The 16,862-nt window shown below is 38.4% G+C and overlaps 1 protein-coding gene across 2 annotated transcripts in view; it reads left to right on the plus strand.

Annotated features, from left to right (window-relative positions):
- Positions 1-16,862, plus strand: part of KCNAB1 (potassium voltage-gated channel subfamily A regulatory beta subunit 1) — a 422,364-nt gene that overhangs the window by 358,426 nt on the left and 47,076 nt on the right. For both annotated transcript variants that reach the window (XM_047785320.1, XM_047785330.1), the window contains exon 8: positions 6,067-6,153. In XM_047785320.1, coding sequence (XP_047641276.1) covers positions 6,067-6,153 — 87 coding nt within the window. The remainder of the gene's footprint in view (positions 1-6,066; positions 6,154-16,862) is intronic.

Here is a 16,862-nt window from a genome sequence, read left to right on the forward strand (position 1 = left end):
AGTGACATTTTGAATGACCACATTCTAGCACTGGAGAAAGCTTCCAAATTCCTCACCCAAACAAAATCCCTTCTCAGACCTTAGTGTCCAATTTGATGTTGTACAGCCAAACCCAACCTGTGAAGCATTTGCCCCATGATTTGTGTCATCTACCAAAAATTCATCAACCAGGAAAAATGCTTCAATGAACACGGTAGCAAAAGTTCTTTCTTATTTTCCTTTCCTTTTCTTTTCTTTTCGATCTGATTGACTAAAAAAGAGATTCCGTTGATTAGCAATTTGAAGAATTGCTTTTATTTTTTGTTTTATTCCTAGAAAATGAAAAATTTAGATTCTTCAAGCAATGATTAATGTATTAATAGCCAAATACCACATTAATTTTATTTCCAGCTCTGAAATGTAAGAATATAATTTCCTAGCATGCTTAAGAAATTCAAGCACAGTTAAAGTTCTAAAGGACACTAATGATATACAATTAAGGCTGAGACTGTTAGCCAAATAAACAATTTTAACTCGTGTTGGAAGTATATAAAGAAAGAGAGTGAGAGAGAGAGAGAGAGAGACTCAGAAAGAGGTTTATACTAGCAATCAGCAAAGAAATACAAAATCAATGAAAAAAAATGAAGTTGTGCTATTGTGCTTTTCACCAACTCTCCATTGCTTTAATATTTACTAGTGTATGTGCATAATTTCAGAAATCCCTTTTTTTAATCAATTTTATTCAAGCCTCATTTAACTTCATAGAAATACCTCAAATTCTCTCCCCCCTTTAAATAAGTCAGGAATTCTCTTAGAAACTAATCTCTGAGGATGATAAACCAGTTTGGCTGAAAATCAAACTCACCCAGATTCAAACTAACACAAATTTTCAACCTTTTGACATGGAAGAAGGATTGGGATCAATTATTATGTTGTTGTTACTGTTGGTGAACAGTTATTTTGCAGTTTATAGTTTCTGCCAAAGACAGAAACACTCATGAATGCAAGAGAGTCAGCTTAAAGGATATTTCTAAGCAGGCTGAAATGAGGGAATTCAGTGAACTTTAGAGAAAAAAGAAGGGGCATGTGATTTCTATACCCAAAATAAAATTCAAAGAGGTTTACAAATCATTATCCATGGGCTTCACTGTGATGAAGGTAACCTTATTCAACATTGGCAATTCATACACACATTAAATTTGAGAAGTATTGCTAAAGAACGAGACAGAAGACCAATTCACGTAGAGTTCAGTCCACTTGTGTGCTGGATGACCTTTGCCACCTGAGTTCGTTTTCTCTTTTAAAATAGCTTGATTTATGCAAAATGTAATTTTGAAAAAAAAATCATATGAAAGAACTTTTCAGTGAGCCCAAAGTCCTTGATTTTGTTCCAGTTAGGAACAGCATTCTCCTTGGATTCACAAAGAGGGAGTAGAAATTTCACTAATAGGTTTATTATGTCATTTGGAATCCCAAGATCCTCTCATGCTCTGAAATTCTGTTTATTCAGCCATTCCACAAACATTCATTAAACCCAAGTTTAACCCAGTGTTAAAATTTAGCAGATCATATTTCTTTAGTATCTAACACAAAAAAATAGAAATAGTTTAGTAAGTCAAATTGTAAGAATAAGTAAATTGTGTTCTTTTATAGGCAAAATCTATGTCTAAGACTGCATTTGCCTTTCAGGTAAACACCAGTTTTGCTACGTGATTCAGAACACAAACTCACTTTCCTTGTTTTAGAGGTAGGAGGGGAAAATAATCCGAGAAAGTACCACTTGAAACTTTTTAATAAATGGCACATGTTAAACCCTACAATCTGAACTTTTTAAAAAGGATGTAATTGATGATTTTTCAATTAAAGACTAAATTTCTAAACAGATGGATTCACCAGAGGATTCCTTCCTGATGTGCCATGTTCATGGTAAACTGAAACCACACCCGCAAAATAATCAAGGTTCATAATATTAAGGTGTAGCCCCTCATATTATTCTAATACAGCACAATCTTTGTAGAAAGGAGCAACTGTGTCTTAAATCATGACTGAGAGGCCTATCAAGAAGAAGCTAGAAAATTATATAGGGAAATAGTGTACGTTATTTAAGGCAACATTTTTTTCAAGCTAGGTAGGAAAACAAATGTGCCATAGGAGTAGAAGATGACAACACATCATCATCCTGAAATAGGTGTAATTTAAATTAAATTTCGCCTTATGAACAATATAGTTCCTGTTAAACTTCAGAACCTAAAAGAGAGATTAACTTAGATTTCTTTTTACTACAGTCATTTGAAAGCTGTTTTCTTTACATAACATAATTTATCCTCCTGTGGACTTTTGAGGAATTTCCACTTAACATCTAGACATCTCCCCAAGAGCAAGGAATGTTTCTCCTGCTTCTCCTGTTTTCACTCCCACAGACACTGGGTTAGTGCCAAGGGACAGGCTAATGTCAGAAGTCCCTTCAGCAAGTGCATACAGTGAAGAAGAGCACTTACCTCCTTAGGTTATGATTAGTTGTCCCCTCTGGAGTCAAGGTTAGTACATTTTTGCACATCTACTTAACCTTAAAACAATACTTGGCCCCAAGCCAATGCTCATCAAAAATTTACGAAGTGGAGATAGAACATGACTATTTGTTTATTGGAGATAAACCCTAAATGGCTCTCAAGGAGACATTCCTTAGCATGTCATTATGTTGCTGCAATTTAGTTACAGGATTAGAGCATCCAAATAGAAAAAGGCAGGACCACTTGATTTGATTTGCAATCACGTGAAAGATTAAAACAGAAAGATCACCTAGCTCCATTTCATCTTTGGACGAATGTGGGTACTAGGTCCAAACAGGCTGAAAAGACATTGGCAAGGTCATTCAGGCCAGACTGATTTCATATCCTGGACCCCAAGCCTTGTGCCTTACTTGCACGTAGACTTCTCTGAATGCCAGACCAATCCACCCAGCTGCCAAGAACTCCACGGAGTTGACCAGTGCCTCTCAAACCCATCACAGCTCCCACGACCACCACCAATCTGCTTCTCTCATGACTGCCCTGTCTTACTAACAGTCACTTCATTTCTCAGGCCAAAAATCTAAGAATTCTTGATACCTCTACCTCCACACTCTGTATTCAACATACCAGGAGTCCTCTTATTTCTACCCATACAACTTGTCCTGAATTCGAACACTTCTCACCAACTTGGTCCAAGTGTGGTCTGCTGCAGTGACCTCCTTACTGGTTTCCCCCACTCTGCTTTCTCTTTTGCCCCCACAGGTCATTCTCAGTGGGCTGAGTGACCAGCTCAGAACACAGATCTGATAACATCATCTCTGTGACTTAACTCCCAGTTCCTTACCTCCCAGCCCCTCAGAAATGCCTTTCCAGTTCATGTAGAGAAAAATCCAAAATTCATCCCATGGATTACAAGATTGAGATTTTCGAAGTGAATGGAGAGTGTCTCTTAGGAGAACAATCTCCATTTACTCTGTTTCAAAGTCAAGGTAGGGACCAGGTGGAACTGACACAATGCGACACATCATTTCTAATATTCTCACATGAATAATCTTGGCCTAAATATCAAGAAAAAAGGCTTTCCAGAAGAATAATTGAAAGATGAGGAATGACCAAATACAATAACTTTATATCAAGTCCATCTCATTATTTACCATTACACATTTTTACCTTTAACAATAAACCTATGCCAGTAGATGTTCTCATATTTGCACCTTGGGGATAAACCCCCTAGAGCCTGGCACAGTTTCAGGATCAAATTGAGGCTCAGTACATGCTTAGGGCATGGAAGAGGAAAGCACCTTTGTTGTGACTGATCAAACAGCATCCCAACAGGCTGAGTTAGTTGTAGCTTCTCCTAGTTAACTCTTAGCCCGCACCCAGCTGTTCAAAAGAGACACAGAAGGAGAGGGTCATCATCAGAAAGAAGGACACTTTGTTTTCAGTGCCAGGTATGGGTCAGAACTGTCACTAAAGGCCTCCAGGAGGCATTTAAAACCAGGATGTGTAGTGAAAATATTTGGCATTTAGTCTTTGGCACCTCATATGCTATGAATCTTTGTACATGTCAGCACCACTGTTATAATTATGACACTTCTATAGACTGTTGCACTTACCAAATGCTTGTCAACTGATATTATTTGCTCTTTGGAGCAGCAATTCTGAAGGTAGTAAGTATCTCTACTGCATATTAGAGAAATGAGTAACACACGAAAAGTTCAAATGACTCAAGTGGAATCACACACTAGAGCACAGATTTCCAACCTTTTAGACCTTGGGATACAGTATTATTTTCTTTGTTATCTTTTCCTCTCTTTACCTCCTCCATGCATACCGTTGCTTCCAAAAGGTGGCTCATATCATTGTGCTTTTTAAGATGAATTTATTTGCAAGATGTCCATTGAGATAGCAGGTAATACCCTGAGCCTAAAACTCACCACAGTTTTTAAGAACAGGCATTAGGCCTTATAACACCTGTCTGCCCTAACCTCTTCATCACTGCCTCTTTTAACAAGCTACCATCACAGACAATCCTTTCTCAATGAATGAAAATATATTTCCGTAACTGTATTCAAGCACTCCATTTTCCTGTCAGAAAAGTAGTTGTGGCTGACTGATAAACCAGTTTGAAAAATCAAATTTAAATGAGCCAATTTTAAATTTATAAGAGCCTCGTTTAACATGCAGTTAATTTTATGCCTATAATAAAAAGAACCCTCCAGTCTTCCTGTGGAATTAAATAGGCTGGTAAGGAAATGCTGTGCCTCATAGAAATGAAATAAAATAATTCTTGAACACTGTCATCCTTTTGGTTGCATAATATTTTATACAATACATTCTATTTCAGGGAAGTATTAATTTTACTGAAATTAAATATTTTTTTCTTCTAAGTAATCATAGGAATGTGACCTAATGGTTAGCACTGAGACATAGATTATTGGTTTCATATTTTTTTTAAGCTCTCACTCTCTCCTTTATATTGCCTCTTAAATCTTTACAGTTTCTAGTATTTTTATTTCTTCTCAAAAGAATGAGGAATAATAGAAATGTTAGGGCTCAGCTATATTTAATGTTCTTCAAACTTCGTTCCAGTTGGTAAAATACTGAGTGAAGCCTTCATTTGCCAACCCTTTTATTCTTATTAAAACCCATGTGTAGGGAGTTCCTATTGTAGCTCAGTGGTAACAAACCCGACTAGTATCCATGAGGATGAGGGTTGGATCCCTGGCCTCGATCAGTGGGTTAAGGATCTGGCATTTCTGTGAGCTGTGGCATAGGCCAGCAGCTGCGTCTCCCATTCAGCCCCTAGCCTGGAAACGTCCATATGCCAAGGGTGCAGTCCTGAAAAAAATAGAGAAAACAAACAAACAAACAAAAGCATGTACATAGAAATGGGGTTGTCGGTCATCTATTTAAGATTTACATCATTTTAAGGTCTTTGATGTGCAATAAATATATCTCCATCCCACTACAAACCCATTGGGTAATTCAAAATATGACTTTAATTTGCATTTTTTAAGAAGAAAGAAGCTAAACTCTTAGGCTGCATTTTATTCTAAACTTTGCTCTTAGTTATAGCCACACAGGAGCCACTGTGAAAGGTCATTACTAAGTGGATTTCCAGTGGGGCAGGAGCGCTAATACCATTCTAAGGCTTTTCTTTGTTGGGGACAGAGTCAGCCTTCTGTAAGAGTACCCGTTGTGGTTAAGCGGTAATGAACCTGACTAGTGTAGATGAGGAGGACTAGGGTTTGTTCCCTGGCCTCACTCAGTGGGTTAAGGATCCGGTGTTGCCATGAGCCGTGAAATAGGCCAGCAGCTGCAGCTCTGATTCGACCCCTAGCCTGGGAACTTCCATATGACAAGGATGCGGCCCTACCAAAAAAAAAAAAATCAGACTTCTATATATTTTTGAAGTGTCCTAGGAGCCAATGAATACATCATTCTATTTAACATCTTTTATAAACCAATCCAATGCTTTTTCAAAAAAAAAAAAAGTAAATTTTTGGAGGAAACCAAGCTTCAATTGTTTCTAATTGTGCTCATATTTTTAAGGTTTTCCTGCTTCTCTTCCCAGGATTGAAGGGCTCCCTCCAGAGGCTGCAGCTTGAGTATGTGGATGTAGTTTTTGCAAATCGACCAGACAGTAACACCCCCATGGAAGGTGAGTGAGGAAATTTAAAGGTTATTGATTCTAGCTTGATGACTTTTTCCACTCACAGTAGGAAATGAAATATATTCAGACTGATCTGATTGAATGTGAAAAACAAAAACCTTTCCAGTCGATGTTTTTCAGCCTCAATATTTACCTGCAAAGGCAGTGCTCTACATCTTGTATCTCCATTAATTTTTAAGCCCTTGCAATGGGCTTAGTGGCTCCTGCCGTTACAGTGCTCACTTTCTCCAGGTTCGTTTCACTTCTGTGATTTCATCAACTAAAACAATAAAAATAATTGGAAGGGGAGTTTATAACCCAGCCATCATTTTGGAGTGAGTTCTCTATGGGTCTTCCTACTTTGTAATGACTCTTGGTCTGATTAGTTTTCAATCTGTGGTTAGAAGTGCTTAGTGCTACCATGAGCTTTACAGGAATGACTACTTCAAAGTGAGACTCTTCCTTGCAGTTTGGTTTTTTATTCTCAAGGAGTTGCTACATTTTATCCTCTTTCTGTTAAAATTGTTTGAAGACTATTTAAGCATCTCCCTGTGGAAGTTTTCAGAATATTCCTAAAATGAGATTTTCTTCAATTTGCATTTATTAGGATGATTGAGAAAGAGGATAGTTTGGGAAGACAAATTTAAAAGGATGTTTTAGCTAATTGAGACTTATATCATATGGATTATCACATACCTGAGGTGAATGGAACAAAGATATTTTGGAAAAGGAAAAAAAATAATGCTCTGGTTATTTGAGTTTACTGTATAACATGGATTTATACACTTTAAAAAAATTAGAATATTTGATGTAAAATTATACTAAAGTAAATTTAGTTTTAATAATTCAAAAGAAATTTCAGAATTTTGTAGTAAATCAGGTTCTGTAAAGGTTTGTGCTTGCTGGAGGGTTATAAAAGTTATGAATGATTGAAGCACATATAAATGTTTCAGTAGGTTGCATTTCTGAAAAAAAAAAGTTATGGAAACTATTTTCCTTGCCATTTAATATCTTTCTCAATTGCAGAAAAGTGTTTAAAATACATATTTATATATCTAATTTTCTCCTAGAATTTTCTGCTCTCTTGATTTGAGTAAATGGGGAGTCTTTATAAAGCAGTACCAGTATTGGAAATTTTTAATAAAAATTATCCATAGAAATGACAGAAAATGCATATTTTTATCAAAGTGAAGAATAGGTATTTGATAAAGCAATTCGTAAATATTTTATTAGTGCTACAAGTGCTAGAATTCCTGTCATGGCTCAGTGGAAATGAATCTGGCTAGCATCCATGAGGACAAAGGTGTGATCCCTGGCTTTGCTCAGTGGGTTAAGGATCTGGTGTGGAGGTGAGCTGTGGTGTAGCTCAAAGATGCAGCTTGGATCTGGCATCTGGCATTGCTGTGGCTGTGGAGTAGCCCATCAGCTGCAGCTCCGTTTGGACCCCTGGCCTGGGAACTTCCCTAAAAAGACAAAAGACCAAAAAAAAAAAAAAAAAAGAAGAAGTGCTTATTGCAAGGATAATATGATGTCACACTATTCTTAATGCCACAAATGCCACATTAAAATTGAGCTGAAGCTATTACGTGAGCACAGTTGTCAAGTAAAATGCCATTTAGTGGTGGCTGTGAAAGACAGAAATTGCTTCCTATTTTAAGTGCCTAGTGACTATTTTCCTCTTTGGAAAAATGTCCTTTGCAATTATGCTATGTACAGGATAGAAGAACATCTGGGATTTTTCAAGATCTTTTTTTCTTTTTTGGCTCATTTTGCTCATTCTACAACATTAATCTGAGGAATGTAATGTAGAAGTCTCTGAAACAGAAAACATTATAATTTGCATTATATACCTATAGAAGGAGAAAATTCTCCATCAGGAGCCAAACTATGTGATACTGATAAGATAATGGTATCTTTTATATAAACACTGATTATATGTTGACATTTATTAGAAGGGAGCTTCAAAACTTAAAAAAAAAAAAAAAAAGATTGCTGCCTGATAGAATGTACTACTGCAGCATTGTCCAGTGTCCACTGGAATTATAGAATATTTACATTTTCCCTGAGTTTCTTACAGAAAATTCTACAAAGCAGAATAGGAAGCTGTTTTATCATGAGTCATTGTCCAACTTTGGAAGCCTAATGAAAGGTGTCAGAGATTTGCCCTTGTTGATAAGGTCGAGGAACATGGCATTTCATAGCTCTGCAGCAGTTAACCACCTTATGCTGGAATGTTGGAATGTAGCCTGCTCTCCTGGACCCCACACCAAAGGGAAATCCACTCCTGACTGGTGCATCGGACTCTGATGCTTAATCCCCTGGAATGACTTAGCAGGGACACACTACAGGCAGTTCCCCACATAGAACTTGTTCCAGATTGAAATAACTTCCTGTGATGTCTCCCCAGCTTTTCAGAAAGTGTGCATTCTCAAGCAGTATACTCATTTGTCCAAGGTGAGCCAGATGGAAGGGCCAGTTTGGTATTAGTCTCTAGAAACTCATTCTCTACATTTAGCCTTTCCTACTTTACTATAACAGAGGAAAACTCTGATCTGGGCAACAGAGAGAAGAAGAAATAGAGAATAAAAAGAAAATAAGAAATAGACAGGGATTGCCAGATGGCCTTGGGTGCATTTTCTCCTCTTTAAAAAAAAAAAGTGTCTGAGCTATGTCTGCATTCCATGTTGTTACTAAGTTTCATTTTTACAGTGATTTTATAAATCATATGTGTGTGTATATGAGTGAAAATTTTTTCATATACAGTGGGACAATGGGGGCTGCCTTAGGAAGGCTATTAGAGTTTCTGAAAACAATATAAAAAAGTAAATTTTAAATATAATCAAAATTACCCTTGAAAAGTAATTGTTAGTCAGTGTTACTCTGTAGCCTTTAACTATTCAATTTCTTCTCCAAATGTAGTGACACAACCACCACTAGCTACTTGCCCAGACTTTTTTTTTTTGTAACGGCCTTAATATCATTCACATACTTTTCTTATTTTAGCAACTAACATTGGCAATTTTAGGCTCAATTCCATCCATTTCTGCCTAATGTAAGTGATGGAACAGTTGTTTCCAAGTGCATATCGCTGAATGTTCATGTATTAAATCTACATATGTTGGCGCTGTTCTATATGCATGTACCTTAGCTTTTGTAGATCATTTTTATTGAACTTAACTATTCCCCACCAACTCCATGGATCCGTGCCCTAACATGCCCTAACTTATAATTTTTCCAGGCCAGCTATTTTAAACACCAGGGATCTAATGAGAGAGCCCAGCCCAGCTTTCTAAGACTCATTTTAAACAACTCTAATTTAAATTTATTAAAATGCCAACTCCATTCATTTGATTCACACTGTGAAAGGATGTTAATTGGAACATTTCTAGAATAAACCAACATGAGTTTCATCCAGTTTCTACATATCAGATGGCAAACAATTGAGCCAGAAAAAGATTAGCAGTTTGTCTTCATAATATATTGACATCATGTATCAAATTAGTTGTTGCCTTCCTTTCTTCCTTAGAGAGCCCATAGACAAAAAGTGAGTCCTCTCAAGAATGACTATAAATTTCAAAAGTGCAGTCATTTGAGAAAGGGGTGAGACACTTCATTTGCAATCTGCAGCCCTGTGGACTGCAATTAGACATTTTACAGCTTTGGGAAGATGTTGCTGAAGACAGAGGGGAACTTGTGTGTTTTTTCCTCTGTCCTTCTTGTTTATTTTTTATGGTTCACCTAGTAGTAAGTCATTTTTCTTTCACAGCATCTGCCATGCCATCTGTCTCTGCTATGATATCTGGCATTGATGGCATATTTTCCAATCCCAGAAAAAAAAAAAAAATCAGCCCTATGTCCCATTTCGTCTTTCTTATGCTGCTGTGTTCTTCCCAGCAGATTCACTGACAGTTCCTTGGGCTCCATAGTGCTCATATTCTTAAGTCTCTCACGTTCATAAATCCCCAAAGTATATTTCAAAATCATCTCTCTAACTTATTAGGCAAGAGAAAGTTTTCATTCCAACATGAATAATGCTAGACAAAGATAGACCCAGAGCATTTGTGTGTTTGAGAACCTCCATTAGGAGGTTTTTGGTATGGTTTTCTGTCATTCTCAAATGCCAGCCTAATTTCTCCATCTATATTCTCCTTATTGCTCCAGGAAGGAAGTGATTGAGCATGACCGTGGGCAGGAAAGGAGGCTATAAATCATGTACCACTTGTGAATAACAGAAAAAGGAGGGGACTCAGTTGATATAGCATTTTTTTTTGGTCTTTTTTTTTTTTTTTTAAGGGCCGCTCCTGCGGCATATGAAGGTTCCCAGCCTAGGGGTCTAATCGGAGCTGTAGCCACAGGCCTGTGCCAGAGCCACAGCAACGCGGGATCCAAGCCACATCTGCAACCTACACCACAGCTCACAGCAACACCCAGTCCCCAACCCACTGAGCAAGGCCAGGGATTGAACCTGCAACCTCATGGTTCCTAGTCGGATTCGTTAACCACTGCACCATGACGGGAACTCCTATATAGCATTTTTAAAAAGAAAAGAAGAAAGGCCACTAAATTCATTGATCTGAAAATTTGATTTTTCTAATTAAATTACATTTTCATTAAATTTTAATTTAAAAAAACACTTGGAATTGAGCCTTCTAACCTTTATTTATTTAGGATTTTTTGCTAAAGTCAGTTAATCTCACAAACTTCCTGGGTCATTAGATATTATTTCCAACTTTGCTTTCCTGCTAATAGGTCAATACAGACATAAAACAAACCAGATGTCTTATTTCAAATAAGAGAGACAAGATTAAAGTTAGCTTCACTTAATTCATATAACATCATCATGTCAAATAACTCATTCCATAAAAATTTACTTCTTTTAAGCCATCTTTTTTAGTGTCACCTTATGCCAGCAGGAATCCATGGATATTCAGGAATTTAGAACATTCGGTGACAGCTCAAGAAAGACCAGAGGGTGGCAAACTTTGCAGTATCCCAAGTTTTCTCTACTTTTTAAATAACACTGGGTTTAGATATTTAGCATCCAAAGTAAAGTTTTCAGAACAAAAATTCAGTGACCACCCCCAAACCTAGAAATACTAACCACAATGAATCAAGGAACTATTTAAAAATTTTTTCATACTAAGTCTTTGAAATATATTATGCACTTTACACTTATAGCATATCTTAATTTGGGCCAGCCACGTTTCAAATGTTCAATAACTGGGGTTCCCATTGTGGCGCAGCAGATGCGAATCTGACTAGGAACCATGAGGTTGCCTGCGAGTTTGATCCCTGGCCTCGATCAGTGGATTAAGAATCTGTTGTCACTATGAGCTCTGGTGTAGGTCGCAGGCGCGACTCGGATCCTACATTGCTGTGGCTGAGGTGGAGTCTGGAAGCTGTAGCTCTGATTTGACTCCTAGCCTGGGAACCTCCATATGCCTTGGGTATAGCCCTAAAAAGCAATAAATAAATAAATAAAACAAATGCTCAGTAACAACATGGGGCCGGTAGCTACTATATTTGACCACACATGTCCATAAACTCTAGTTCCATTCTAGCAGAGCACAGACACACAGTGGGTGCTCAATAAATATTTATTGGATGGATAGAAGGATGGATGAATGGACAGATGAATGACTGGATGAATGAGTGAGCAAGTTGTTTGAACCATTGAATGAATGAATTTCTAAAGTTAAATAGACCCAGATTCATGTTTATCTACTTGAAAATCTATTTTGGTTTCCTAACACCTGTAAACATCCTGGTACCTGAACTGGTTCAGCATATTTCAGGGTGATGTTAAGAAGGATAATTTGCTGGCAAACAGCCCCAGGACACTCTTTCATCCCATTTCGTTTTATCTGCCTTAACGGCAGTATCCAGATGCCAGATGTCTCTTTAGAAAGCTGATTGATACCTAAATGAACAGAAATGAATGGAGGGATGATTCTTTGGCAGTTCATTTGCCCCTGAGGATTACTGTATCAAATTAAAATTATCTAATTCATTGCATTTATGACCTTGGCCATGATGCTTGCAGGGCCTCTGGTGTCCACCAGATTAATTTAACCTCCTGGCTCGAAAGGCTGGAACAGCTGAGTTTTTAAGAAATTAATTTGGAGAAAATGATTTTCATATCCAAGAAGATGAGCCTAACCCTCTACCAAGCCCATGGCCAAAAAAAAAAAAAAAAAAAAATTGCTCCAATTTTACTAAATCAGTTTTATTTCCATCTTAATTATGAATTTACCAAAAGTTTTACTGCTGCTTTAGACTTATTCAGCTGATATATATTTTATCCTTATAGAACATCCAGTGAAGTCATAAAAAAAGAAAATAATTAATTAATTTCAACTGTTCTAAGAAATAACATTGGGAGATTGTTGACTTCATTTCCTGGTCTTTCAGTCTCTAGTGTGGTTTTTTTATATTTATTGTCTTTTTTTTTTTTTTAAGGCTGAATTTGAGGCTCATGGAGGTTCCCAGGCTAGGGGTCCAATCAGAGCTGTAGCTGCTGGCCTACGCCACAGCCACAGCCACAGCCACAGCCACAGCAATGCCAGATCTGAGCTGTGTCTGCGACCTACACCACAGCTCGCGGCAACACCAGATCTTTAACCCACTGAGCGAGGCCAGGCATTGAACCTGCACCCTCATGGATTCATTTCTTCTGAGCCACGATGGGAACTCCTCTAGTGTGGTTTTATAGAAAAATCTTGTTTCTGTTCATTGTGAGCCTCCTCCTCTTTAGGGCAATATTTCAGCAAAGTCAACTCGGAGGGCATTAGATAGACACAACTTCAAATCCTGGCTTTGCTACATGCCTGTTGGACTGTATACCTAGGGCAAGTTACTATCCTGAGGCTCAGTCTGCTCACCTGAAAATGGATATAAAACTGACTTCTAGAAGCAGGAGTTAACACTATGGGTACAACACCTCACTCACAACAGGGGAAAGAAACATTAAGTCCCATTTCTAGAATGTCCTGTTTAATGCACATACATATGAAATCCCCTTTCTCTGGATTTCTTCTCAGAGGTAAGCATAGGAAATGTCTAAGACCCTAAAATTATAATATGATGAAAATCAAATGAAAGTGACCAAGATGCAGCGTCAACCAACCAATGTCTATGTTAAGCCCGTGTAGAAATCAGGGTACAGAGTTGGCAATGGAATTTTCTGCTAGCCTCCCCAGCCTTTTTTTTTTTTTTTGCCATACCTACAGCATATGGAAGTTCCTGAACCAGGGACTGAATCCAAGGCGCAGCTGTGACCAGCATCACAGCTGTAGCAATGCCAGATCTTTAACCCACTGTGCCACAGTGAGAACTCCTTCTAGCCCATTTATTTTTCCTCCTTGGAATTTTCTGAAATCCTCCATTCCCTTTAAAATTACATAATTATAGATTTTCCAGGATTAATTTATTCAGTTGAGAGGTGATCTCAAGCTTATGAATTTATTTTCAAATGTGTATTTAGAAAAAACTAATAGGATTCATTCAATTGATATTCATTGAATATCTACTATATGTCAAGCACTTTTCTAGGCACTGGGAGTTGCAGAAGTTAATAAATCAGGCAAACTTCCTCCCCTTATAGAAATTACACTCTTGTGGGGGATATGGACAATAAGTAAGAAAGTTACATTAGATAACGGGAGGGGGATGGGTAGTGTTGAAGGGTAAGGTCTAACTGAGAAGAACATGGACGAATAGCTCGGCCTCGGAGTTCCCGTCAGTGGCTCAGTGGTTAACAAATCCGACTAGGAACCATGAGGTTTCAGGTTCAATCCCTGGCCTTGCTCAGTGGGTTAAGGATCCAGCGTTGCCATGAGCTGTGGTGTAGGTTGCCGGCACGGCTCGGATCCCGCGTTGATGTGGCTGTGGCATAGGCCGGCAGCTACAGCTCCGATTAGACCCCTAGCCTGGGAAACTCCGTATGCCATCGTAGTGGCCCTAGAAATGGCAAAAAGACAAAAAACAAAACAAACAAAAAAAGAGAATAGTTTGGCCTCCCTCAGAATAGAAAGGGCATGTCCTTGGAGTCAGACAGACCCTTCTTCAAATCATTTTTCTGTTTCTTACTAGCTGTATGATCTTTGGCAAGTTATTTAACTTCTCTTCTCCTCAGTTTCCTTATCTGTAAAATGCAAGAAATAGTATCTACTGTATAGGGTTATTAGGATTATTTGAGATTTTATATATATTTATATATATATAAAATGCTTAGAATGGTGCCTAGTACATAGTAATTATGCAAAAAATTAGAGCTATTATTTTTTGTTGTTATTGTTAACATAGCCCTGCAGTAAATTTGTCATAAGGAAAAGATCTTAATAGTAGTCCACAATCAGGTAATCCTAGAAGTCCTAAAACAGAAAGTCTCATGTAACAAATTAAAATGTATGAATTGGAGTTCCCGTCGTGGCTCAGCGGAAACAAATTCAATTAGGAACCATGAAGTTGCGGGTTGGATCCCTGGCCTTGCTCAGTGGGTTAAGGATCCGGCGTTGCCATGAGCTGCGGTGTAGGTTGAAGACACGGCTCGGATCTGGCGTTACTGTGGCTGTGGTGTAGACTAGCAGCTATAGCTCTGATTAGACCCCTAGCCTGGGAACCTCCATATGCTGTGAGCGCGGCCCTAAAGAGACAAAAATAACAATAAAAATAAAAATGTATGAATCACATGGTGTATTAAATCAAGTCAAAAGCATACTGAAATGCAAGGAGGATGGGATAGGGGTAATTTAAACAATTAGGATAGATTACAAGCAGGTAGAGGGACCCAAGTACCTGAATATTGGGGCATACACTGTTCGTATGACCTGTTCTCTCTCTCTGCCACTTTGGCATTCCCAGTGGTGATGTGGTTATATAGTCAGGGTTGAGGTTTGAACAAAGAAGCTTGGCAGACAGAAGATGCCTAGATCAATATCACACCTCTATTGGAAAGACTTGGGGACAGTTCCACCTGGCCATTAACTGTAGCTCCCCAGTTAGCCTGATGTGCAGCTGTGGACTCTGTATTTCTTGCACAGAGGATTTTTGATGCCAGAAATGGGGTCATCAGTCGGTGGCTGGTTTAAGACCTCATTTGAGTCCTCATATGGTTCATGTATATTTAGTGTATTTTGAATGTTTCATGTTTTGCGTTGTAGACATGTGAATGCATTGTGAATACCATCCTTCCCTCTCAGTGCTTAGCACACACATTTTCTGCTTTGTGGCTACCAGGACTCAGAGCTTAGTAATCCACTTAGTCTTACCATGTACATTCTGTGAATTCTACCTGTCTCACAAGCTACTTGTTTCTCTACCCAGTTTCGCTTCTCCTCCTTATTCATTTTTCTTACATTCTTGAACAGAACTGAGTAATCTTCAGTAACACAGCAAAGGCATATTACAGATTTCACCACCATTAGTTGTTGACAATGCTGTGTCAGATGTGCAGTCAACTTCTGGGGCCATTGGAAAAATTTCTGGAGTTAACAGAGGCTCCCAGAGTTTTGAACATGATTCATCTTGACATGCATCCATCAGGAACAGAGCCCTGATTAACAAACGATTGTTTCCCAACTAGATTCCATAGAGAGAACAGACATTTTATAAAAACTACCTCTACTAGAACATACCGAGAAGTTAAGACTGCCAAGGTGCAGAAAATATGTGACAAGCTGGCTTTAAATAAAACTATATTCCCAACAATAACTTGTAATAGTTTGGTGCTGTATTTTGTGCTTACTTTGGAAATCAAAGATTCCCAACCTCATTTCATAAACTCCTGGTTGGAAGGGAGGATCCTGCTTATATTCTGTGCAATTCAACTACTTCGTCTACTCTCTTTCCCTTTTTTTCCCTTTCTTCACCTCTCAGTCAGCAGTGAAAGCAGAAGGAATTCAACTGCCATTAACGAGTAAGATACAAGAAGAAGCAATGTGGGCCACATGGCTAAGGGCCTATTGAACCTCCTCACACATTTGTGGCCCTCACCAAGCTCAGAAAGGATGGGTTTTTGTTATTTTTTTTCCTTCAGTTGTTTTTAGTTGAGAAAAAAAGAAAGAGAAAGAATGGAGACAGTTTCTGCTCACCACAGCTGCCAGGTGGAAACAGAGCTGCTTAGCATTCTGAGGCTGTGGGTTTGTGACTCATGTGTGCTTCCTTCTGTTGTGAGGTGTCACCTCCCTGAAAGATAGCTGGAGTTGTGACAAGATTTACCTCCATATTGTGAGGGGAGGTGGACTCAGTCTCAGGGGAATTCATCTCTATAAGTTCCTTACTGTGTTGCAGCTGATCTGCAATGACTTGAGTGTAGGGCTCAGAGACTAACATTATCTAGTTCTTCAGCCCAGGCAGGTGGGGGTGTGGGTTTTAGCTGCCTGTCACAGCAACATCTCACTCAGGATATACTAAGCATGCAGATTCAATGGGGGTGAGCAGAGCCACCTTTGTCATTGCTAATCTGGGATTCCCAGACAGTGGGGATAAACAGAAACACTTAAGACTCACTCTTACTTTCTGTTAAAAAGAAAATAATGAGAGAGTCAATGTCTTTGTTAAAGCCTTCCTGGGTGTTTCATATGTGCAGTGGGAAAATATGAGGTCTACAATCAGGGGACAAGAGTGCTAGTCTTAGGTGTATGTGTTTGCTTGAGTTGCTCAGAGATTTTGCTGCTCAGTTTTTCATTTGGAAAATAGGAAGAATGAAAATATGACCT

Source organism: Phacochoerus africanus, chromosome 1 (genome assembly GCF_016906955.1).
Source record: "Phacochoerus africanus isolate WHEZ1 chromosome 1, ROS_Pafr_v1, whole genome shotgun sequence".
NCBI classification, from domain to species: Eukaryota; Metazoa; Chordata; class Mammalia; order Artiodactyla; family Suidae; genus Phacochoerus; species Phacochoerus africanus.